This window comes from Apostichopus japonicus, chromosome 7, assembly GCF_037975245.1.
Source record: "Apostichopus japonicus isolate 1M-3 chromosome 7, ASM3797524v1, whole genome shotgun sequence".
In the NCBI taxonomy this organism is placed as follows: Eukaryota; Metazoa; Echinodermata; class Holothuroidea; order Aspidochirotida; family Stichopodidae; genus Apostichopus; species Apostichopus japonicus.
Window position 1 is genome coordinate 21,741,424 of NC_092567.1, and position 26,375 is coordinate 21,767,798.

General features: G+C 35.9%; 2 protein-coding genes across 2 annotated transcripts in view; one reads left to right on the forward strand and one right to left on the reverse strand.

Moving 5' to 3' along the window:
* The window catches only part of LOC139969734 (tyrosine-protein phosphatase non-receptor type 5-like), a 61,740-nt gene extending 38,756 nt beyond the window's left edge, over positions 1–22,984 (forward strand). Inside the window, exons 6-12 of the mRNA XM_071974944.1 lie at positions 3,841–3,940; positions 7,641–7,796; positions 8,747–8,884; positions 12,103–12,216; positions 12,606–12,766; positions 14,413–14,526; positions 15,276–22,984. Of these exons, the coding sequence (XP_071831045.1) occupies positions 3,841–3,940; positions 7,641–7,796; positions 8,747–8,884; positions 12,103–12,216; positions 12,606–12,766; positions 14,413–14,526; positions 15,276–15,366 (874 nt within the window). The 3' untranslated portion in view covers positions 15,367–22,984. The remainder of the gene's footprint in view (positions 1–3,840; positions 3,941–7,640; positions 7,797–8,746; positions 8,885–12,102; positions 12,217–12,605; positions 12,767–14,412; positions 14,527–15,275) is intronic.
* Positions 18,480–26,277, reverse strand: LOC139969735 (uncharacterized). Its single transcript, XM_071974945.1, has 2 exons — positions 26,091–26,277; positions 18,480–25,710 (listed from the first exon to the last, which is right to left on the reverse strand). The coding sequence occupies exon 2, from the start codon at positions 25,708–25,710 to the stop codon at positions 24,922–24,924; it is 789 nt and encodes a 262-aa protein (XP_071831046.1). The 5' UTR covers positions 26,091–26,277; the 3' UTR covers positions 18,480–24,921.
* Between the last annotated feature and the right edge of the window lie 98 nt (positions 26,278–26,375).

The following is a 26,375-nucleotide window of genomic DNA, read 5'->3' on the forward strand; positions in this document are numbered from 1 at the left end:
GTTGGAAAATCAAGAACAGTGAAAAAACTTTCAGCCTCCACCGGGATATATATGTGTATATATGTGTATATATATATATATATACTTCAATATTTATATAGTTCAATATGTAGCCACTGTAACATTGACATAGTAAAATACACCATCGCCTAATGTATGTACACTAGTTGTTAGAATCCTTGGTTTCTATTTATATAACTATCAAACAACACTTTGAAAGCTTACAATACAGCTGCTGAGTCAAAAGTGGTTGGAGACCCTTGTAGATAGGGACAGTTACCATGGAAACATCTCCTGATAACTAAAATACCAGAACATTAATAAAAAATAAAAAAAAGGCAATAAGAAGTGATTCTATCACTCTTACAGTGCATACATCTGTTATCGTAATTTGTCAACTTGTTCAGAAATTGTGATCTGATGTAGTAATTTGTTCCCATTTTTTTTTCATGTTTTTTTACCACTTTTTTTTTTACATTTTTCTGTGAAAAGGAGTATGCGATCATCCATATGTCATTCTCTCATTGAAGCGTGGCACCTTTGCCGTTCATTGATCTTCTCAGATGATTTTACCAGTGTGATGTGAGGTGTTATAATGTTACCACAACTTTAACACATTCTCTTGTTAAACTTGATCGGAAATTACTGAAGCAGTTCCATGAATTAACGACGGGTGGAATTTCAATCAAAATTTTATGTTGCTAAAATTTTCTAAAACATTAAAAGCTTGCTTGATGTTATTATTTAGTCACAGCAACATTGAAAAGGTATGTTTCGGTGTCATGTTTGACTTTGGTATTTCTTCGAACTGAGAGAACGGAAACATGTAGTTTTCCAAATGGAATTGTTTCCCTTGCAATGTAATTTCTCTTTGTTAGAGAACATTGGGGGCAGGGCAGGGGGTGGGGTGGGTTTGTGGAGGAGGAGGAGGAGGTGTCAGAACCATCATATCAGTGCACTTTAGATGAACAGTGTGAAGTTGAGGGGGTGGGAAGGGGTTAGCAGGGGATGTTATATTCTTTATTGTCCTTTTCATGTAATTTGTCTTTTAATTTTTCACACAAAATTTGGAAAATCCCTTCAGATGTTACTACGATTTCAGATGTTACTACGAATTCTCGGAGAACATTTGCTTCCAATTCTGGAGTTATTAACGACTTAATTTGAATTCATACACTATAAAATATTACAGTCATGCTTTCTTCCTCCAATGCCAACCTTTGACCTTTTCTTCATGCCTAATTTCATTACTATCAGTGTGACTTTTCATATTGCCAAAAAAAAATGGTTGATTTTTTTTTGTCTCTCTTCTGTCGTGTGTTTAAGGGGGAATATTGAAAATCGTTTTCGTTATTTCCTTTCTCAGAGAGATGAAAATATTCTGCGATATCAGTGAATTTTAGAGCTGATGTGACATGATTCACATGAAGTGTCATAGCTCGCCCTTTAAATTGTGATGTAGCTGAAGGTATTTCCTTGCAGCACATACAGTGTATACATTACGTAGTAAATCTAGGGTTTTGCCGGAAGGCTGGGGTAACCGATCCATGTGGGGTGCCTGAAGCCTATCGTCTCATCCTTGTCAGCTCTTATAACCTGTTTGCGTATATTTAAATCAAGTTTCCTTCTTTTCTAATTAAATCAGGCATTCGTTTTCATTCCTCCGAATTAGGTTTTGCCAAGGAAGTTATCTTTCAGGTAGAGTAAAAGCTGTCAGTTATCAGTTACAGAGACTTGGTTTACCAAAGTACTAAAACCCTGAAGTCTCCAGGAGTTGATTACAAAATATTACCCGGTCTCCCAGACCTTACAAATGGTGTTTTGGGGTCGATTTTTGGATTATTTTTGGAAAATTTAGCAATCCTGCAGCCAGGCTGTGTAGGATGCAATCCTTTTGTGCTGTTCAGTTTCGCGCATTATTAACAAAATGCTGGTCTGCCGAGATAAGCTATTGTTTGGTACCGATTCAGCTTTGCTGCAGGGGATCTTGCAGCTGCTGCAAGCTTTTCTTTTTTGTCACTTAATATACTTAATATTTAAATTTATAATATAATATGCGGCCTAATAGTGCTTTTCGTTATGTTGACTTGTTAAATTTCATCGCATAGAGTGAATTTATAGTTCATGAGTGGGTTGGGTGGCCGCGACCTTTGTCCCCTCCATGGAAACCTTGTTTGCCTTATTCCCATATCCTCTGTTCAGCCACATTCATACACATTCATATAAACATGGCACTAATTGGACATTTGTTCATTTTCCTTGTTTATCTATAAAATGACCTTATTTACCAAACACAAAAGTATGTCTGTCCCCCTCTATTTCCCTCCGCCCCGCACTCCAACCCCCTTTCAAGAAATGAAGCACTGAACTCTGGTATATGTCGTCAGAGTTCATTCATCATCTTATGTGCTTTTGGCGAAAGTTCACATTTCCAGCGGGTTTGAATCAGCCCTGAAAAATAAATCACATTACCAATCTAGTTAAAAGGCCTCACTCTGAGGATATTTTGGCGTTATTCATCAGTGTTATACCTCCCATTCGCCATATATATAATACACACAAGTCTCCGGAACTCTATAAACATGCACGATACACATGAATCATCGCGGATGGAGGCCCATAAGTCACACATCGGGGGAACGTATTTTCAACCTCCAAACACACGGCAGTAAACTATTTGGTTTTGATATCTGACTGTTTGTCTGATGGTAAGCTGCTGGATTGTTTACCCGCTTTCTCTTGTCAGTAGCGGAAACAGGTGGCCAGATGTTTTCGACAAGCCATCGCCAAACAGCTGAATGCAATCAATGTGACAAGCATTGATAATATGTATTGTCTTAGTTTTAACCTCTTTCCATTGATTTTGGACAAAAGCCAGGGGAAAATTAATACTGTTAAAATGATTACATCATCCCAATAAAAAAGAAGGGAGAAATGTGTGGGTCGTTGTGATAAAAACATAAAAGTGATGGCAGATAAAGAAAAAGGAAAATTGCCTCGCCAAAAGATAAGGGTCGTGACAGCAGAGGGGGCTTGTGAAATTAAGTCTACATTTCACATCGATGGCTAATTTGATTGATTTGTTCTGATTTATAGGAGAAGAGTTGTGTACAAAATGTACTAAGGATACAGCTCTGACTTAATTGTTTACCCCAATTAAAGCTCTCAGAAAAAGATAGGCATTGTAGAAATTTGCAGGAAAATTTTGAAGTGATGTGCTGCCATGCTTTAACAAAATGTGGGAGAAGTAGAGATAGGGAGGGGAGAGACAGGGATGGGAGAAGCAGGGAAGGGAGCAGGGAGGGGAGCAGGGAGGGGAGGGGAGCAGAGAGGGGAGCAGGGAGGGGAGCAGGGAGGGGAGAAGGGAGGGGAGCAGGGAGGGGAGAAGGGAGGGGAGCAGGGAGGGGAGCAGGGAGGGGAGCAGGGAGGGGAGCAGGGAGGGGGAGGTTAATTAGACAAAGAGATGAAAGGTAGCCAGAGGAGCAGAGGTTCGACAATAAATGCTTTGATGTATTTTTCTGTGGACTGAAGTGTTTCTTGCGAGTGCGCTTTCTTATCGAGAACTGCTATCTAGGCATAATCTAGCCTTTTATTGTGGCAGGGATTTAACCCTCTTTGAGAATAGTTCAGCAGTACTTTATCTGTAAAAGAAGATTGTTATCCAAGCATTTCTGGTAAAGTTTGAATTCGATCCTTTTTATGTTGAGAAATGTTCGTATGAAGTTTTCATAAAACATTCCATACAGTAAAAGGGAACTTTATGCCACCTTGAATCACACCGGATAATATTAAGAGAAAAGCAGATATTTTGAATATATTTTTTGTTTCTATTATTTGCAGTTCTGTTGAAGAATATTTAGAATCGGCAGGCAATAGGCTCACTAGGAGGCAGCTAAAAAATGCCCTGAAGAATACAAGAGCTCTTCATGAAGAATTCTGGGTAAGAAATCACTTTTTTTCCCTGTTTTATTATTTTGGACTGAAGCGTAAAGACCACAGAAAGTTGATGTAAATCTTTCGCCAAATTTTAAGCACAATGGAATGAAACATCTATTCTATCGAATATAGAGTGATTTACAGGTGTTTGCACACTTGTAGGTGATAAAAATGCGACAGTCAAGGCAAAACATATCCTTATTCATTGTCACACCACCTACCCCTCCCACCTATCCCTGGTGGGTGGGGTAGAGTGGGTGGTGAAACAAAACCCTGTTATACATGACAAATAGCTGTAGACTAAAGAAATTTTAAACTAAACAATCATATAAATATATAGAAACGAGGCTTTTATGATTCCTCATCCCCTTACCCTCCCCCTCTTTCTCCCACACACAATCCTGACCACTTCTACAATGCCAAGGAATAATTAGAAAGAAATTAAATAAAGAGGAAATATATATCTGAAGATCGAATCTGAAGATATATATCTGAAGATCGAATCTCCCGACCATAATCCCTTTATGAATTTGGTTTACCTGAGCTGAGCTGTTCAAGTTTTATATGAAAGAATGTCCCCCCCACCCCCTCCCCCAAAAAAAAAATTAATGGTGACTTCAATGTGTCCAGGATAGCTTTGGCTAACATGAGGTAAGTAAACTGAATATTCCAAAAAGAGAATCACTTATTGCTACTTTTTCGATCTTTGTGTCCAAAAATAAAAAGGTAGGAATAGTGACTTCCTTTAATCGTTTGAATATATTTCTTACTATTAATATGCAACTGCTGCATAGCTGCTAGCTAGCAAACAAATTAATGCAAATATACTACGATGAAATCAAACAAATTTACAGCCTCTTAACATTGTATAAGGAATAAATTCATTTGGATTCAAATATAATTAAAGGAACAAGAATGTTCTGATTACATATATATATATATATATATTTATATTTCTCCTTCTCTTCTCCTCGGCTCTTAAAACTTAATTCATTTCCTTTTCGGTCATTTTTTGGTTTCGGATTATAAAAGTAATCTCGCATTGTTATTTCTCCTAAGAGGTCCAAAACTGACTTACACGTTTGATTTATTGATTCCACCAAGAATTGTCAAGCCATCGTTACATATTGTCAATGCATCGGGGGGGGTACAAATTAGGGAAACGGTAAATTTATGTATTTAGTATCCAAATTACCTTGGAGCCTTTCTTGGAATTCATCCAAATATAGTTCTGCTCGATTGGCGTCACAAACTTTAAAGGTCAAAGAGTCAAAAGAGATAACCTTATAGTCTTTAGACAAGGCATAGTACATTAATTAAATAATGAGAATTCCTTGTTTTGTTGTTTTGTTGCTGTCGGTGTTGTTATTGTTGGTCTAATGAAAACTGAGGAAAATAAAGACATATGGCCGACCTACTTCTTTTTTGATACCTCTTCTTTTTTTTTTGAGATCTTACTCAGTATTGGTTGTTTGACGACATTTAAGAAAATTTAAAAAACAATTGCTTTAAACTCTGGAAGATGGTTTTGTCGGTGGAAATTAGCTGTGGAAGAATGCAGGGCAATATTTATCCATTATGGTATTATTGCAAAATGCAGCATACTGTATGCAAAATGGTGAAACTGCTAGAGCAAAAGCAAATGGCAGTTTTTGCACACAGGAACAACCATTTAGTAATTTCTCAGAATCCTTCAAATTGGTACTCAAAATTTTGATTACAGTATGAAGTTACTCCCTTCTAGTGGCATAATTTACCCAAAGATGATTGATGAAATCAACTGGCAAATAATTGACGATTTAATTTCTTAGATTATCGCTATGGAAATTTATGGAAATATATAAATCTCTTTAGACGTGATCCTACTTGATTTACTGATATGTCTTCATAAAATAACTTGAAAATAATTTATGAGACAAAAGTGGTAACGTGGAGATGGTCACGAATATCAGATAATTATTGTCAGAAATTAGTCGTAGTTAGACGAGAAGGTGACTTTGACTCCTTCTCGCGAACAGATTTGCAAAACTCGTCCGTGGTGTGTGGACCGGCCCCATGTTGAGTATGTGAACCGTATTGTATTTAATGGAGGTCAAAGGCCAATAGATAGGTCAGTAGCGGTCAAAATATGAAAATATATGTACACAAAATCTCAAGAAAGGAAGCTGGAAATGTTAAATTCATAAAAATTAAAAAAATTAAAAGTTCAAGAAGAAAACTACTGTACATGATCCAAACCTTGATGTGGTCTTGGATACTGGTTACCGTAGGGACCAACTCGTGTTATAACTTTGATACCTGTTTAGCATCACAAAATGTTATTCAAAATGTGTAAACTGGGCTATACATGTGCAAAGATGTTGCACTTTTGCAAAAGATGTTGCAAAAGATGTTGCAAAAAGATGTTGCAAAATATGATGCAGCTTTTTTACATAGGGACCGTGGTATTGTTACCTAACATACAAAAGTTCAGAGCTTTCAAAAAGTGCTGCACACAATTTTGAACATTTAAACTATTCCGGGCTGCAAAGTTCTAGACTGTTTGATAGAGCAGCAGTAACCTGTGCTAAAGGAAAATCCAACCTCCTTGGAAGATTGGGGGGGGGGGAGGAAGGGGGGAGTAGCCTTCTGATGAAGATTATGCTACATCCCTGTAATCAACAATCTCTGGCTATCAGCAAACCCATTGCCAATCTCTCTCCAGGACAATAACGCATTAAGAACAGACCATCCGATGCTCCTACCAGGAATTCCATCATTTTTGTTCGCGATTTCCTGGCGTTCTTCGCTCGTTTAAAGGTCACAGCAGTCAATCATAAATGGGATTGTCACTTTTATTAGCAAACTTTAATTGAATGTGTAAGGTCTCGTTATTCAACCCTTCATAAAGATGCAGGAAGCTTATCGGTTCTGATTTCGATAAAAGTCAGGAGTTTGTATTTTGTATCGTACTTTTAAAGACTGTATGTTTAAGCTGTTTTGTGGGTATTGTTTTAATGATTTATTTATAAAAGGAAGATCATGCTTTAAATGTTTGGTGGGGTATTTATTAAAAAAAACTATGCCGAAAGTGCCGTAGTTCTGTAATACATTTATTATGTTAGTCGATGAACACATGAAAACTGATTGAGAAATAACAGTTTAAAAACTATCAATTTTTTTTTACGACATTGTTTATTTCATTTCTGTATGTACAGGATAGATTTCATCCTTCATTGTTTTATTTGGGTTTTTGAGGGAGGGAGGGAGGGGGTGGGAGGGGTAGGGGCTGGGAAAGGGGGTAAGAAGGGATGGTATTTTTAATGAATTTTTCTGATGAAGACTTGTGTTAGGATTGATATTTTATTTCAGAAATTATGAAAAGAAGGAAGAGGGTTGGGTTATTAGGTAAATCAACCAAAAAAAGGAAGCATAAACACTGCTCTAATTTCAGGGCTTGTTTGTATGTTTGTTGGTGTGTTTGTGTGTATTTATGCTAGTTTGTATGTTTGTGCGAGAGAGGAAAATTGTGTAGTTATTTGACGTAAACAAGAATATAATAAAAATTTGTGTCATTTAAGACTTTTATAAAGAAGATTTTAGATTTCAGGTTCCCCCCCCCTTCCGTCTTGATACTTTGACAAACAAGACTTATTTATGCCAAGGTCACTTAAAACTTGAATGTTTCATGCACAGGTTTTCTTTTTTCTCATTTTTTGATTCAGGCAATACCAATGAACCATCCAGAGACCATTGAGGTCCCCGGTTCCACCGCCAAAAATCGTTATCGCACTATTTTGCCAAATCCAGTCACGAGGGTAGCACTGCCTCTTATACCAGGAGATCCATTATCGGATTATATCAATGCAAATCGAATAAGGGTAAGTGCAGGTCAAAGGTCATATTACTGTTTGAATGGGGGACAACACTTTTGAGATACATGTATTTCACTAAAGGACTCATGTGTCTGTCTCAATTTTAAAACCGATTCTTGATGTTGATTTTGATAAATATTTGGAGCTGTTTTGATACCAGAATGTCTTCACAATTCAGGTCAATGGCTTGATTACTCGTTGAGTGGATGAAGGCGGTGGCATAAGAAGAAACGACACCCAGCCTCTGGGATGTTGTGGGTTTCGAGTCCTGGCCGGCTAAAGTAACATGAGGTCTTAATGTAGGAGAAATCCATGGATTTCCCATCTGAAATTGTCTTTTGAATTGCTTAAAGCATCCAATATGATCTAAACCTGTAAAATTAGGCAGCCACCCGCTGCTGAAAATGACTGCCTTTCAGGCCGACTGTTGCTTTAACGTCTTGTTTACGAATTGTTGACCAAACTTGCAAAGCTTCTTTCAACCTCTTTAATGAGTTCTTGCCATAAAAAAAAAAGAAACCTACCGAGAAAAGAATTGATTAAATGTAATTCAGCTTATTTTACTGGCTTCACTCCCGTGGATATCCCTGTTTGCCGGTCAAAAGAGAAGGCACTTGCATTTTTATGCCAGTAGACATTTGAGAACATAAACACAGTGACCGACTTGTGCGGTAAATACAGAAAACATCACAACAATTGTGAACTTTTCAACTTAATTATGTCTACAACATTAGGATGATTAAATTTAAAGACAAAAATTGTAAGTCTCATATATATATATATATATATATATATATATATATATATATATATATATATATATATATATATATATATATATATATATATATATATATATATATATATGCTAATCAAATATATGAATAATTCATTATGATTGCAAGGAATATTCCGTTTTCGTACCTTATAACCCTTTGTTTTCCTCTCGTCTCCAGGGTTACGATCCTGAAAAATATGATTTTATTGCCTGTCAGGGGCCCATGACTCACACAATTGCAGACTTTTGGAGGCTAGTTTGGCACTCCAATTCACCTATCATCGTCATGGTAACCAAACTGAAGGAGAGAAACAGAGTAAGTGAAGATATCCGATCATTACTCTTGGATGTATTAGGAATGTTTTCTCAAATAGACTGGCAGTTTAGACTTTAAATTCAAGGTTTCAACTGAATGCAATTAATTAAACCTTCCTCTGTACAAAAGCAATTTTGTACATTGAAAGCATCGAATAGTGAAACAAACTTTTATGATCAAATAGACATTCTAAATGAAATAAAAAGTACACCAAAGTTTACAACAAAAGCTCATATTCTTTACAACAAAATTTTGAAGAGATGAAAGAAATTGAGAATAACAACCAGAAAACTGCTTTAATAACGTAGATGATATTCAGAAGAGATGGGCAGCATGCAGGATTCCTTTGACAATTAAAAAAAAAAGAACATTTTTTACAGAAAGCTTTTTGAAAAGAGAGAGAAATGAAGGTTTTAACACCAGAATATTCCTTTAAAGATGGATGGCTTTCAAGAGAGTGATGGCCAGCGAGTGTTTTACTTTGTTGCTAGGCATTTCAATTTCTGCCGACTCTATGAACGGCATGGCTGACCAACTAATGTATGGTTCCTTAGGGTCTTCTTTTTATCTTCTGTTTTCTGGGTTTTTTTTTTTTTTTTTTTTTTTTTTTTTTTGGTGGCTGTATATTTGCTAACCAACGATAGGAGGGTACAAAGACCTTGTTTGCACTTTATTTTCTGTAAAGGTTATCTGTATTGCGTCAACATATTAGTGGATGAAAAAGAAAAAAAAAACTGTTTAAAGTTTTGGAAAGTGTATCATAGGTTGAACCAATGTTGATTATTAAAATGAAAACTAAAAAGCTATTCATTGAAGGATTTCTGAAAAATTCCGTATGATCAACCCCTTGATATCGCAGACTACTTTCTCTCAGTTCCAAAGATTCAATAGAAGTCAATAGAGTCACTAGAAAGCTTCAAACTTTGGGTAGTAGCCTTTAAGACGGAGAGTATAGCATGTCAAAGACGACAGGTTTTTATCAAGTTCATTATTCCAGTGTCCTTCAACTCAAAGTACAGCTTTGGCAAAGAGATGCTCGTTGGGTGTATAGTTAATAGGGAAAAGCTTTCTCCTCTCCACTTAACTGATTAATTCAAGACAAGTACCTGCCAATCACGCCATCGTAGAGGAGCCAGTAGTTGTACAGAGGAGGAGAAGGGATTGTATACTGTGACGCCGACATCTGACTAAGTGGTCAGAGTGTTTTCACTGTTATCTGAGAAATTTGTACAAGAGAAAAATAGTCCAAATGTGGACAATTAATTACCTTTACCCACCATCTCCCCCCCCCCCTCCTCTTCCATGTGTGACATCATCATTAGAAAACTTTGCAAGAAAGCTGTTGAAGTTTCAGATTAGATTTTCTTGACGGTTGACAGTAAAGTTTATCCTGAATGAGGAGTGGTCTGTTGACTATTAAATTGTTATACTATTTCTATACATATTAATGCCAGCCTAGGCGTAATGTCTATTGACCTTCCAACACTGGTTGTATTGTAGGCATTGGCTTAGGAGGCGGGGGGGGGGGGGGGGCTGCAGCCCCCCAAGCAATATTTTTGTGAAAATTCGGGCAATATGAGGAGAATTTTTCGGGCACCTACTGAAAGAAAAAGAAATTGCAATGTGTTTTTCAATGGTTAACTTTATATTATTATTATCATTATTATTGTAACGACTTCTCGAAAAAAATTGTAACCAATATGGAAGGGTTATAACACGGCATATGATTGTATGTAATTGGCATGCGATGCAATAACCGATGCATGCCTATATGATATGTACATAAAGATGTTGAACGCGCGTGAAGCGTGCTAAAAATTTTGGTTATATTTTTCGGGCAAGTCGTTACAGCCCCCTCAAATCAAACTGGGCTCCTACGCCTATGATTGGTTCAGTGGTGAAAGTGTCTTTCTAAATTGTACTTTTTCGTATCAATTTGAAGATGACAAGTGTAGCAATGTTAGTATTCATTCATTCATTCAAGTATTCTTTGATGCAGTAATTACATAAATATTCATGTTATACACGTACAGTGCGCCGTATTTCACACAACCATTACTTACTGACAGTCAAGTTGTGACTGCGTGGGTGTGTGTGTTTCTAGTTTGTTTTTTCAAATTTGCATCATTTGAATACTTACGTAGGATAGAACATTCTCCACTGCATGGCCAATGTCGTGTACGACCTTTAACATGATTTTTTCAAAGCGGAAATGAAAAAAATCCTGAATTTTCCTTAAGAATAGACCTACTTTTTGTTTTTTAAATACCAAAAAGACAAAGCCAAGAGATATAGCAGGAAATGCACCAAAATAAACCAACACAGCATGCTAATTGTTGCAGAGTTGTACACAACCATGGGCAAATCCACCCACGGTGCTCTCTGGTAAAGTAAAAGTCCATTTAGGCCAAGTAGATCTCGTGAGCAGATAGTGTAATAATACAAGGAGGTGCCTCTAGCGGTGTTTCAGATCAGACTGTGCTTGGACACGTCAGACCTCCGAAGCTGAGCAGGTGGAAGTGACTTTCTTGTTGAAAAAATAGGTGGAATTTTCCTTTCCGACGAGAAAGGTTAACGTGGCAATAAATGTTTCAGGAATTTAAAAAGGGCTAAAAAATTAGCGTTTTAGGTGTTTTCCTTTCCCTTTTTCCTGCTACTTCTATTTTGTCGTAAATAATGGACAGTCAAAATAAGTAGTTCAACATTTTTTTTTCCCTTTGTTGCTCCGTAGATATATGTGTGAGAAATTCAACTGTTGGTGGCTATTAATAATAAATAACTGTTTTCTATCGTCTCTGTCTGTTACAAGTTTCAGGGATGGTATGGTGATTTAAATTTCGTCACCTTTTACCCACGAAATATGCTACAAAATCAGATAATGGTCACACAAGACCAAAACTTCAACAAGCATCTTACCAGCGCTTATAAGTTCACTGAAACACTCTGCCATTCAACTGAACAATCCTCAAAGTCTGGGAATGATAAAATAATTCATTTAGATAGTATCATCAGAAAAGCTGCAGCCCCTGCAATATCGCCCGCAGCAATGCTGAATCTCAACAGACTGACAGTGTAATGTTGTGTGAAACTGCATAGCACAATCAAAAGATTTGCATCCTAAACAGCCTGGCTGCAGGATACTGTAGCCCCTTCAGCATCCCACTTTTGACCTACAGTGTCTAAAATGTGCCGAAATATTTTTTTTTTTTAATTGACAGAGTAAATGTGAGATGTACTGGCCACAACGCCAAGGATTTTATGGGGAGATTGAGGTCACAGTGGAAGACATAATAAAGCAAGATGACTATGTCCTCAGGATATTCGCAGTCAAGGTGAGTGATTCTAAAACCCAGACTACTCTACAAGGAAACAAGAAAAGCTGCAGCCGATGCATTATCCCCCGCAGCAAAGCTGGAATCTCAACAGACCGGCAGTGTAATGTGGGGTGAAACTGCATAGCATAAAAGAAATTGCGACGGTCGTACAGTGAATTGTTTTGTGATCCTATATTTAACATAGTGATAAGCAAAGTTCTAAGTTCTCCCTGGAGAGAAGACAGATTGTTTGTACCCTACATGATGAATTGACCTCTGTCTCATGTGTGTATCCGTCCGTCCGTCCTTCCCCAATTTTACAACATACTTCTCATAAATTTAATGGCTGTTAATTATTAAATTTGTTCTTTTCTTTCTGTTTCGGCTGTCTCTCTCTCTCTGTACAGTACTTAGAAGAATGCCGTCAAGTATTGCACTACTGGTATACGTCCTGGCCGGACAATAAACCACCAGAGAACCCTAATACCCTCCTGAACATGATAAAAGATATAGAGATCAGCCGAAAGGATACCTCCATAACAGACGGACCGGTCATTGTACACTGCAGGTATGCATAGGCTCTGTTTTAAGCTTGAAGTTACTTTCAAGCACATTGTGAATTAAACTTTCAAGCACATTGTGAATTCAACTTTCAAGCACATTGTGAATTCAACTTTCAAGCACATTGTGAATTCAACTTTCAAGCACATTGTGAATTAAAACTTTCAAGCACATTTGTGAATTCAACTTTCAAGCACATTGTGAATTAATCTTTCAAGCACATTGTGAATTCAACTTTCAAGCACATTGTGAATTAAAACTTTCAAGCACATTGTGACTTAAACTTTCAAGCACATTGTGAATAAAACTTTCAAGCACATTGTGAATGAAACTTTCAAGCACAATTGTGAATGAAACTTTCAAGCACATTGTGAATTAAACTTTCAAGCACATGGTGAATTAAACTTTCAAGCACAATTGTGAATTAAACTTCCAAGCACAATTGTGAATTAAACTTTCAAGCACATTGCGACTTAAACTTTCAAGCACATTGTGAATTCAACTTTCAAGCACATTGTGACTTAAACTTTCAAGCACATTGCGACTTAAACTTTCAAGCACATTGTGAATTGAAACTTTCAAGCGCATTGTGAATTAAACTTTCAGGCACATTGTGAATTAAACTTTCAAGCACATTGTCAATTAAGCTTTCAAGCACATTGTGAATTAAACTTTCAAGCACATTGTCAATTAAACTTTCAAGCACATTGTGAATTAAACTTTCAAGCACATTGTGATTTAAACTTAGACAGCATATTGTGAATTAAACTTTCAAGCACATAGATGTTTGCCTGTCATGCCAAATCCCATTATTTATCACACAGCTATATTAAACCGAACATTATATCATATCATATTTTTTGTCACGTTGGACTTCCATCCGATTATCGCAACGGTAACAAACGTTTCTGGATTTAGTTAATTACTTGCTAATTATTGGAGATCTTTGAAGGGAAAAAAAATAAAGAGCTAACTTTCAGCTAATTTTGCATGAATGAACTCCTAGTGGGACTTGAATGAATGAAAGCAGTTATTTCAAGATTATTTACAGAACATATTCAGTAAGTGTGGAGAGTTCTTTGAAGAGGAAAAGATTTTTTTTTTCCGCTATTGTATCAACCTGTTTCAATGTTTGTGATTATATGAATTATAATTTGTTGCTTTAATGCAAATTTCCCTCCTTTTGGGTAAGATTGCCATAAATCAAACCAAAATAATTTTATCACTTTCGTTATCAATTCCTGTGGGAAATTTTACGCTCTGAAAAATCCCATCTCTGTGAATGTTGTGTAGTAAAACAGGTCATATCAGACCATTTTGCAAATTGGTTGTAGCCTAAATGAAGGGTAAGAGATTTCTTTATCCATATATCTATATATCTTATTTTCTATATATATCTATATCTATATATATATATATATCTATATATATATATTCAATTTCAATTATTTATATATACATATGGATATATATATATTGGTGTCCATTTATCTGGTCATATTATTTTGTTACATTTTGGTCTTAAAAAAATTGCTAGTTTGCACGGACTGAAATCTCATTTTTATTCTCCTGGTTTTGTCTGGTTTTTATGTGTATACTTGATAACTTACTTTTTTCAATTTTTATGGATATGATTTTGTTCTTGTTTGCTAGTGCTGGCCTTGGGAGGACTGGATGCTACATAGCTATCAGTATTGGGATGAGACAGTTGGATGAAGAACACATGACCGACATCCTAGGCATTGTATGCCAGTTAAGACAGGACAGGTAAGCAGACAATATCATAACCATTACTAGCTACCCGGGATACCCAGTGTGCACTCATAGTATTGACATACTAGGCATTGTGTGCCAGTGAAGACAGGACAGGTAAGCGGACAATATCATAATCATTATTAGCTACACGGGAGACACAGTGTATACTCATAGTACCGACATACTAGGTATTGTATGCCAGTAAAGACAGGACAGGTAAGCAGACAATATCATAACCATTACTAGCTACCCGGGAATTAATGCAAATCTGTATTGTCAACCCTTTTCTTATAGCTTACTCCCAAAACATATTTACTTGCATTCCATAAAGAGAGAAGTTAGTTTATCTCAAACTTAATTTTGTTTGGCAATCCTTGTATTAAAGGAGTTCTTGCTGGCTGCTAGTTTTCATTCCCTGAGAAAAATATTCACCTTTTGAGTGTGTGGAACTTCTTGTTTTCATAATATACTTTAAAGACACATGGAAACTTTATAGAGGAGTCAGGCCCTGGTGGCCAAAATTGTCCCAGGTGCCCAAACTGACTCTCAAGTACTATATCTGTGGGCAATCTATAGAGGTTTGATAAGGTCTACATCATCATATAGAATTATGAACATGATCCAGAATTTGTAGGAATTCAGGATGTTTTATACATATTTTGCAAAAGTAGATGTTGACATAATATAGTTTCAAGTTTGAAAATATTTGGCAAACTTAAACGATCTGGTAAATCTTATTGGCTGTGTTTTCTTTCTCTCAGAGGAGGGCTTGTTCAGACGAATGAACAGTACGAGTTTATCCACCAGGCGTTGTGTCTACACGAAAAGTCACTTCCAGAGACACCAACCTAAAACGAGAGGGGACTTGCGCACCTATCAAAGATGGACCCCATGACCCCTCGAAGGAGGTGCATCGAGGAGGACCAAATGGTTTTGGTTTCAATTTGTTTACACCCTTCCCGCACCCCTGCCTGCACTAACTGACACCTGGTCAATTTTCAGTGGATCGTAAAGAATAAATAACGAACTACGGCAGATTCTCATGAGGATCGAATCCAAGCAGATGTTACTAAGATATACAAATTTAACCGCAGACTACCGCATGAAATGGTCAAGATACATTCGACTATAATACCCCTTTGTCGGTACGCTTTGGTACTTTCCTGGAAAGTGAACAGTTGGTGATGCACCTTCTCCCTGGGGTCAAAGACTCCATCTCATTTTGGATAGGTGCAATAAAGAAGAAGGAGGATACGATGCCATGCAATACCCATAGACCATTCCAAACTTTTCAACTAAGTTTCAAATGTATCCAAGGAAAAATTGAAAAAAGTATTTCCAAACAATTTGTAAGATATTGGAGACTTCCTATAGTTTGGCAGACTTGTTAGAAAGTATCATTCCTATATTTTGGCTGTAGTCAGATCATCATTATTATTATTATAATTAGGAATATTATCATTACTATTATTATTCTTATTATTATCATTATTATTATTATTAATAATATATTATGAACTATTAATTATTGTTTCTATTTGTTATGTAAAGATAAATCCTTATTTTTGTGTAAAATTTAATATGCAGCTGTTTACAATTAAGGCTTTGCCACCAACTATGAATATGCATGCAGTTAATTAGCATACAATTGAAATCTAATCAGTTGCATCGAATAAAAGAGAAGAAGAAGAAAGTAACGGATTAAATGTAGATAGATAAAGACAATCATTAAGTACTACTTTCCTTTACCAAACATCTGATTTTGTTACTAAAAGTGAAAAGGTGTACTTTTGTAGCTTGGGAGTCCAAAAATAATTAACATAAATTACGTAGTTATAGGTCGACTATTTAAAGAATTTTTTTTCATCGATTTGAAAATTTACGAAAACATTTATTGCAACTGATCAAATAATGTTATTTTACCGAGTGATTTGAGACATTTTGAAGATTGGTGTAATAGTAGGTGTACAAGATTTTACCTTTGTGGTCAGTAAAAAAAGAGGACCTTTGACCTTTGTAACACTTTCAGAAATTATTTTGACTCACAGTGTCCTTCCTTTTCCATTTGTGATAAATTCTGCATTCTCAGAAAAAAAAAAATTAAAAGACATCTGGTTTATCTATGAAACATTTGAAGAGTGCAATCGTATCTAAACTAGGTTGCTACAGACTTTCTACTTGTCATGACAAACTATTTTAAACCAGGGCTCAGGGTTTGATCCAGAGTTCTCATCACAAGTTTTGTGCATCATTTGTAAAAGTTGAAGTTGCTTAAACAATGTTGGTAATATTACAATATAGCATCGCTATCAGCATCATATTCTTTTGAGTAGGGGTGGGGGGACGGGAAGGGGGTCTATGAAATAAATCCACTTCGGGGGTGGGGTGGGGGGAACAAGTTATGAATAATGCGTTGAGCATGCAATGACTTGACTTTTTGTAGATTTTTCTTCCAACCAAAGTTACTTTCTGCCCTCCCAATACAGAATGTCATCATGTTGTATTCTGTGATCATTATGTGCAAGTCTGTACCATGCATGACCTTCGACCCCTGCTTTAAAATGAGGTTATGAATCAAATATTCTAGCATGCTGTAATTTGATAATGAATATCTTACTAACAGAAAGTGTCATGGATATATACATGGAGGTATAGAAGCTTGACTTGCCCGGCTCCAGAAGTTGTAGATCAGGTTTGGATACATCTTGAGTGATACTCACTGCTTATATTAGGTGATGTGTAGATTGGAAAATTAATATTCAAGATAGAAATATATATATTCAATAGTTTTGAAAGGTAGTCAAAGGTTAGGAATGAATATTCAATAGTTTGAATGAAAGCCATATGAATAGTAAAGATTAGAAATGAATATTCAGTAGTTTGCATGAATAGTCTAAAATAAGTCATGTCTTCTTTCTGCAGAAGAGAGCCAAGATCAGAAGTGAGTAATCGATAGTTCGATTGAATCTTGAACAATTAGTCAAGATAAGAAATTAATATTCAAGAAATTAAGTGAATATTCAATGGTTTGAGATGATAGTTATTAGATTAATGCACACAGAAACCAGTTTCAGTGTCATAAATTTCAGTCTTATTGTCATATTGGCAGTTCAGTTCATTAGTTTTATGAATATTCAATAGTTCAAAATCAGGTTATTACTGGATTATGGCAGGTAAGGTAATTCAAAATCCCTGTTTACATATCATTCATTCGTTTGCTTTTATTTCTTTTTATTTGACAACAATATATACAAACAATAGATAATATTTGGGGGTAACTATGTAGTCGCATATAATATTTAAATATTCAGAAGTTGAGATATCTCTTTGTCACTAGATGAAGACAAATAAAAACCTATTTTCGCAATGTCACCTGTTTCTCAGGGCTTATGCAGACAGCAATATGTAGCCATGTGATTGGCTGATTTGAGAATAGGAAACTAAGTTTGACATGTTGGCTGGTAACTGGAAGGGATATTTAGTTACAGTCTAATTTGAAAAGGAAAATTACTAGCTTTCTAAATGGGCAAATAAAATATTTGCCAGAATGCTTGTTGAAAGTGTAAAGTTTACTGATGTAGATGAAATAGGTACACGATGATGAAATTTTATTTAAATCATGAAAAAATAAGCCAAAAAATAATAATGATTATCATAATAATACCATAATATCATTATTGTGTAAAAAATATATAAGTTGAAATAGGAGAGTGTAATAATTAATATATTTAAAAAAATTAAAGAAGAAACTTTGTAAGTTTTAATGAAGTACTAGATTCTCTTGAATTAATTTGTCTTGTACAATATTTAATTTTAACTTCAATCTTCACAGCATTTTTGTGTGTTTCATGTTTTCCAATTTTCCTTTTTTCTTTATTTGTTTGTCTTCTGAGAATGTCTATTTTTGTTTCCAAGGATTTTCATGAAGTAGATGAAACCAAAATCTACTGATTTAATACGTCGAGAAAAAAACGACTGCAAAACATTCTCTTAACTTGTCAAAGAAGTATTATGTAAATTGTTTCTTCCCTTCTACTGTATCGGCCAATGATATCTCAAGATGAGTAATGATGGTACACACCCCTTTTCCGTTTCAAGCGATGAAACTTATGTAATAACATATTCTCTTATTGAATTTTCCCGGGCAATGTCATTCTGAGGAACCCATATAAACAAATTTTAACAAAATATTTCGGAAACTTTCTTTGGTGATGTGTGTTGTGAATAAATTTGTGGCCGATGCATTTAGTCTTTAATTGCAAGTTAATTGGTTAACTGTGGGAGAAAATGTCCATTTATCGAACTAATTAAAAAATGTCATAGTCAGTTACTTATTTCGCATGTTGTTACCATAATCTATTTTTTTTTGTGAAAGATTCTTTGGCATTTTTACCTTCCCTGCTTATATTGGTTATTTGTCAGTGTAGATTGGTACTATCGTAAAGAATTTATGTTTACATTTAATCGATGAATAACACATTTTAAGTATCGTCTATTGAAGCACACTTTACAGTTTTATTTGAAAACAAATAACCAAAAATTTATTCTGTTTTTCTTGAAGAATGAACAAAACAACAACAACCATTATAAATGTTAGCGCAATATCATTTTAAACATTCCTTCATAGTTTCATTTTTATCAGGTATTTGGTTGTGTTTGTTCCTTCAGATTATTTATTCTCTAACATAACTGTATTCTTCTCATTTTTCTTTCCTCTAATATCCTCTCACGCTCAAAAAAACAAATATAAAATCCCTCATTTCTCATTCACATTGAATTTTGGGGGTGAAACTTTCGTTTAACACTGTTTGTTGTTATAAAACATATTTCCTCTTTCGTTGTTACGGCCTTTGAAAAGTTTTGGGAAGGTGCAATGATAATTTGAGGTTTTTGTTTGGCTGGAAATAGGGGGTAGGAGGGAGTTGTGGGGATCAATTAATTCATTTTTGACCAAAGCAATTCTTTGTTGAGGTTATTTAGAAGTTTTTTTGACATGTTAACATTAGAAGGGTGAGGGAGTTTCTTTCTTTCTTGCCTTCCTTAGTAAGCCCAAATATGGGTGTTGGAGGGGGGGGGGGGGGGTTGGGGGCATAAGACAATGTAAAATCTTTCAGTTTATAGTGACATGGGTTCACTACTCTTCAAGCAGTACATCATACATTTCAGACAAACTGTTTGGGAAAGTAGTATTGAAAATGTTACAAGGTGAAGTGGTAGTCTACTGTTAAAGTGTTTGACAGTGAAAGTATAAATATATAAACAAAATTAATTATGGGTGAACTGTTTAATCTGTGTTTCTGCTACCTCCTCATTGCAAGTTATCAATCATTGGAACATTTTTAATTATTGCTGTGTTTTGTTTGAAATCTCAGTATTATGTACAGTTTTGATTATATTTTTGTTTCGTTTATTCAGTTAATATTGCACAATTATTAATCAGCATGTGCAGCTAACAGTCGTTCTAAGCATAGATGAATATGTTTTGTTGAATTAATTTAAAAGAAAAAAGAAAAGAAAACGAAGGCAGTCGGTCAAAAGTTGTCCGACTGAATTGTATTGTCATTAACCGTTTGATTAAAAACATATTCCATGGACCTATTGTAGTAATATACTAAATTAACCATTTTGATGGTAGAGCACACTGTGATTGTGAGTCCATATTACAATAGCTTTTTGGTTGATTTAGAATTAATTTGGCTTCATCTATATTAATTATGAAAATAATCATCTTCGGTCATGGAGGCAGTTCTCTTCTAGAGTGTTAAGTAGTCACAGCATCAAAAAAGGAGATCAAACCTGAATGGCTCGTAATTTCAGGTGGCGATGTACACTTTTAGCGCCCGTGGTAGCCCCAAGAAGTACCAGCAAATGGTATACTATTAAACCGAGTGTGAAATAAATATTGAATGTTGTCTCTCCCTATGTGTAATGGATGAAAACATGGTTTGAATGTTACTAGAGTTATATCTGTTTCAAGATATGATGGAGATTAGAACAACCTTAACACAAACCCACTGGCCACTTTTGCACCTCCAGCACTGGAGTGCAATTGCAATAGGTTCAACAGAGCCCCTTTAAGCCAGTGCAATACCATTGTAGCATTACGGTAACATGTACAGTCAAGTTAAATAGTTCATTGAATGTCACCATATGTTTGAAGATGGAGCCATACTGTCTATTAATTCAAAGTCATTTTGGTGGGTGAGGATGGAAGAGTAGTTGGGGAGGATGGAAGCAGGGTGAGAGAGGATGGAAGGGTGATGGGAGAGGATGGAAGAGGGGTGGGGAAGGATGGAAAAGGATTGGGGGAGGATGTAAGAGGAGTGGGAGAGGAATGAAGAGGGGTAGGTAACATGTGACAGTGGCATGTGACAGTGGGGTGATTTGGGACTCCCATTACAGATGGCAACAATTAATATTGTCCCTTTATTAAGTTGTCTTCTCCTTTACATATTTAATCACAGTCAGTTTAGCAAATGTTAGGTTAAGTTACTTTGAAACTTCATAAAGTTGGCCGTAAGTGTCTTTTAAAGCCCAGTTTATTTGTATTAATGGTAATTAGAAGGTCACAAAGTTACTTTAGGAAAGTTCCCAATTATTTAATCTTATATTGCTTTTCTTTTCGTTTCCCTATTTGGCCTTACGTGAAAGTAAAATGTGGGCATTTGTCACACAACTATATTTAAGAGTGAGTTTACATTTCCAAGAACAAACACCCTTTTTGTGGTTTATGAGTACCTTAACAAATTAAACTATGTTTGATCTTTCGAAAAGGCTGATAGGTTTGGGATATCCGTCGCTTACAGGTTGCAACACACATACATTGATTGGCCAGTGAAAATGTTTTCAAAAGCATGTGTTTTAGAAACGTTCAATGTTAGATATGAATGTCTGACCTCCCTCAGTATTTTATGTTCCTTAAAAAAAGAAAAAAAAGTAAAGAATTTATGTTGCATGCTTTACTCATGTTGGTGGTAAGAAGATTGCTAATTATTGCAGTTGTAATTTGTTGTGGCTTTTTAATGAAAAGATGTTTAAAGTCATGAGCTTAATGGATTCAGTTTGGATTGAAACTATTTTGCTTGTTGGTATACTGGATGTGGACTGGGATTGGGTAGCCAGAGTTTGCTCACTAGTAAAAGAGCCAAAGATATTAGTAGTTGTCCTCTCAGCTCTCAGTACAAGCAAACTCTGGAGTTAGTTGTGAAGAAAAAGTTTTCTCAAATGTACCATGAGAACTTAAAGTTAAGCTAAGAAGGGCAAAAAAACGACTTGAGGAACAAACCTTGGAATTTGCAATAGGTAGATGTTTTACAGGATGGAAACGAATGGTCGGCCGAAGAAGAAACTAATCGTGGCTCCACCTTTTTTTTTTGGCACCTTAAACTTGATACTCTGAGAAAGACGGTGCCATCAAAAATTCTAACAAATATGTCGTCAAAGACAGACAGGGTGTTTTGGTCAGGGCATCATCATCAGAAAATGCTGCTTCTAGTTTGTTTCTTTAATCCCAAAAGAGATTTTTGAAAAGTCATCAAATACCATCAGATTCAACTGAAAGAATCCTATGCCAGAATGAAATATTCCTATATAAATATATATATATGTATTGGAAAAAAAAATTACACAAATGCACAAATCAACTTGAACTCTGCTGGTGTTATGGCAAAAGGCATAGTAAGGCAATGGAACTTCGACATTGAATGAAGCAAGAAATATTTGGCATTTTTAAGATATTATCTCCATAAAAGAATGTTTTAAAGCAAGGGAGTATCCCCTGTTGTACTGGCGGAGATGCTTGTAAAAGCTAAGACCACTTTATGAGATGTCATTTATTCATATTCCTGGTCGTGTAACATGTCAGTTCTATCAGAGAGTGGTCACATAGAAGTCCAATTTTTTGAGAGCTGCGAATTAACGTATTGCCTCACATCGTTCAGAACATAACTGTGTGTACTGAGTAACTGCCTCATTAACATACATGATACATTCTCGTTCAACTGCCAGTTTCAGAGGGGAAAAAAATCAGGCAAAAGTAAATATATCTATATCTATATAATTTTAGTTCAAGATGTTCAGGAAAAAATTAAAAAACGTGTAGATATTTATTGTAAAAAAAAAACATAGTATCAAAGATTTTATCATGGAGTACCAGAACATTTGAAAAAATTTGTCATTTATCCCTGAAATTTATTGTTTTTCAACATTAGAATTACATTCATTTCTTATGGTTTTTTTTCCTTTCTTCTGTTTTGTTTCTCTTTGCCTTCGTGTTTAGAAGTCTTACAAAGTATCATTGTAGAGAGTTTACTATGAGAGTGAAACCTTCAAAATTATAGTTTTAAGACATTTGCCCATCTTATAAAGTATCTAAGTGTTTAATCTAGGGGTGAATGTTTGAAAAACAAAAGGAATATTTTCAGAATTTACTTCCATTATTTATGAAATATATTTGCTGTGGTAAGTTCAACAGTTTCTTTGTTGGGTCATTTTTCCAGTGTTTATCATGAATAAAGACTAAGAAGTCCAAATTAATGTTATCCACAGAAACTGACACAGAGTGCAAGCAAACATTTCATCCCTTGCAAGAGTCCAAGCCTGACAAGAGTTCAATTCGGGGTGGGAGGAGTCTGGTACAAAGAATAATGTATTCTCATATTTATAATATACTGGAGGCAAACATGAAGACTTAAAATGGGGACTAGGGTGACATTACTGTCTATGGTCTGCCCTGGCTCTCAGCACCACTAAATATCTCAGAGGAAACTGACAGTCAGGGATCCTGCTCAGTCATTGGTTATTGTGTCAGTAAGTAAGAGAGGAGTTTGAGTGATTATGGAAAGTGAGATAGCAAAGTGAAATCTATTTAAAAAACATGCATAGTACTTTACAACACTTGTCTCAAACTACATGCAGTAGTCACACTTTCATATATTTATGTGTATGTTACAATGCCCTTTAGGAATGTGTAACAAGTTAGAGAATAGATCAATTCACCTAGTTGTATCAGCCCCCACCCCTCCCCCCCCCCTAATCACAGCAACTATTTGTGTGCAAATTGTGCAATAGGACTAATTTATACAGTTTTCTCCATGTCACAATGTTTTACAAACTTAATCTTCTTAACTTCCATCAGCCCCTCTTCCTTTTATACTGTACCCAATGCACAGGCCGGAATACGGAAGGATATAAATTCTCTTGAGGAAACATGATATTACATTACATGATCAAATAAAGTACCACATGTGTATCATACATGTGTAGAAATATCTTATCACAAGAAGGCCCAAGCCCTTTGTACAAACTCCAGTCCCAAAGATTCCCTATAAATACTCCAAGTTTATCTCCTCATAAGGTTCTGCAAGCCACATTTATAGGGTTCTGAAAACTACTCCACCAACAAAAACCTGGCTCTAGGTCGCATTTGATCCACCCATGGTTAGATAGAGCCACATACTGTTACATTATCTTTCTTTTAAAGCAATACAATAAACTATCACGGAACCACCAGAATAAACAATTCTACAAAGAATGCAGCTTCACGATACAACGTTGTTGTACCAAACATATACATCAAACTGATTCTAAGGACAACTTCCAAAGCAACTGCATTTTCCTTAATACAAATGTCACTCACTTACGATCAATCTGCACCAATAGCATACAATCGAATCTGTGTCAGCAACTTGCATGAAAATGAATTCCAGAAACATTTCAAATTCTCAGAGTGAACTCCACACTAACTATTGTTGAGCAGAGAAGCAACAGGGGTAATGCTTATTCCAAATTCTGCATTCTTGAAAATGTTTATGACTACATCTCAAACCAAAATGTGTCAGACACAGTACAAAGCTATACTAGATTCTCAGTGATGAAAAATACTTTTCCCACAAGAAACGGGTTGTATCCAGCCCTTCCTCCCAGGCAAGTAGTACACATTGTCAATATTTTGTGAATTTTTTAGGCTTGGTGAATTTCATTTCTCACAAAATATCTAATATAGCATTGTTCTGTATAAAACAGGTGCTATTCATCTTTGCATTTGTGATAGCAACTGGCCCACTTTTCATACAATTTTGCTACACACCATAACAGATAAAATAAGTTCCCCAAAATTTGCTAATGCCACCAGCCCAGTTATGACAAACAGCTATTTAACTATATTCAGTATCAATAGGGTGAGATAAGAAAACTGAAGGTTACAAATTTACCAAGGCTAACACTGGAAGCACCAGCAAGTCAGGTACATTTAATTCTTCATACCAGTGTTTCATGCAAAAAAAGACCTTCCTTTTCGCGCACCTCATGGATATAATGTTCTACCATATTCTCGAATGGTTGAGCAATGCTGTTTCACCTTATATATTCATAAGATACCTGTAGGTCTTAATCATTCTTGTCCGCATTTTATCTAAACATGGTTTTCTTAACTCTTGTGAGAGCCACCTTATTTTCCTGTTTGAGTCTCCTAGCTGCCTCACGTATATGCTTGGGTCTGAGAGGACCTGTGTCTCCCCACTGATGCATCACGTCCAAACCCTTCTCCACAATTTCTCCCACATAAACCTTTGCAACACCAGACATAGCAATCACCACATTCTGTGAAATAGATCCCCCTGTAACAGATTGCATGTACCTCTTAATCACTGCCTTGGGAAAAGAAGACCTCCGGTACATTTCGTATCGATCCAGTTGATCCTCTGAAAATGCTGCCACCAACAGTGACATCTTCATTCTTTGTTCCTCGTCTAATTCCTCTTTGCTCTTTTCTACCTGATTGTCCGAGATGAGAGTCTGTGAAGATGTCTCTTCTTCCACAAGAGATGTCTCATTCTTGTCCTGCTCTTGGGATGGCTGACTTAAAGTAGGTTCTGTGATTGCACTTTCTTGTGACATGGGAGAGTTTGACAGTCCATAATCTGTTTTTGGCACAGTGTCGGATTTCTGGCTTGAGGAATCAAAGTCAGTTGCAGTAAAAGAGAAGGGAGATACACTTTTTCTGGTTTCCAATGACTTATGTCCCCTTTCATTGATTTCTTGATCAGGTTCAATTTCCTCAAAAGCTTGAGAATGAACATTGTCTAATTTCGGTTTTCCCTCCACAGGAAAATCATCAAAATCTGGGGTTTTAGGGCGAAGTATTGATTCTGGTGACCCAGGAGGAGACCCTTGAATAGGCCAGTTCGTCCAATCCATCTGTAAAACAAGCAGGAAGAACTGTAACAGGAGGTTAATTGTTACTGTTGACAGTGTTAGGCTGGGCTACAATTACTTTGGTATGATACTACTTTAACATGGAAAATTGAAACCGAGGCAAATGAACAGAAAATTCAAATCAAAATAACTAACATAACGCTTTTATTAAGTAGCACGATACGTTTTGACCTGACACCCAAAGGAGTTGAAAGTTTCTTTCTATAGATGCTGTTGACAATGACACTAGCCTATTGCTTACGTGTTAGAGTAGGCCTAGGGTACATTGGTAGGCAACATTTCGTGGAACTAGGCCTACGGTAGCAAATACAGTAGGTGGAAGAACAAATATTCAACATAAAAAGAGATGATTGAAATGTTACCTTCTTTCTTAAATGAAGCCTTGAGTCGCACGATATATTTTTTCAGTGTGAATACCGGCTTTCTATGCGAATGGCAAGCTGCGCATTATTTGATTTCCAAAGTTGCTCTTTGCTATCGCAGCAAAGAAAAGGTAGACTGCCTTCAGGAAACACTATGTTACAATGAATTCTGGATATCGGTAACGTCTAAGTGTTTCATGCTGACGTAAATTTGATCGCGCATAGAGCTGCACGTACTGTATGTACAAGCATGGAGGTAAAAACAGAGATAGTAGCATGACAAAT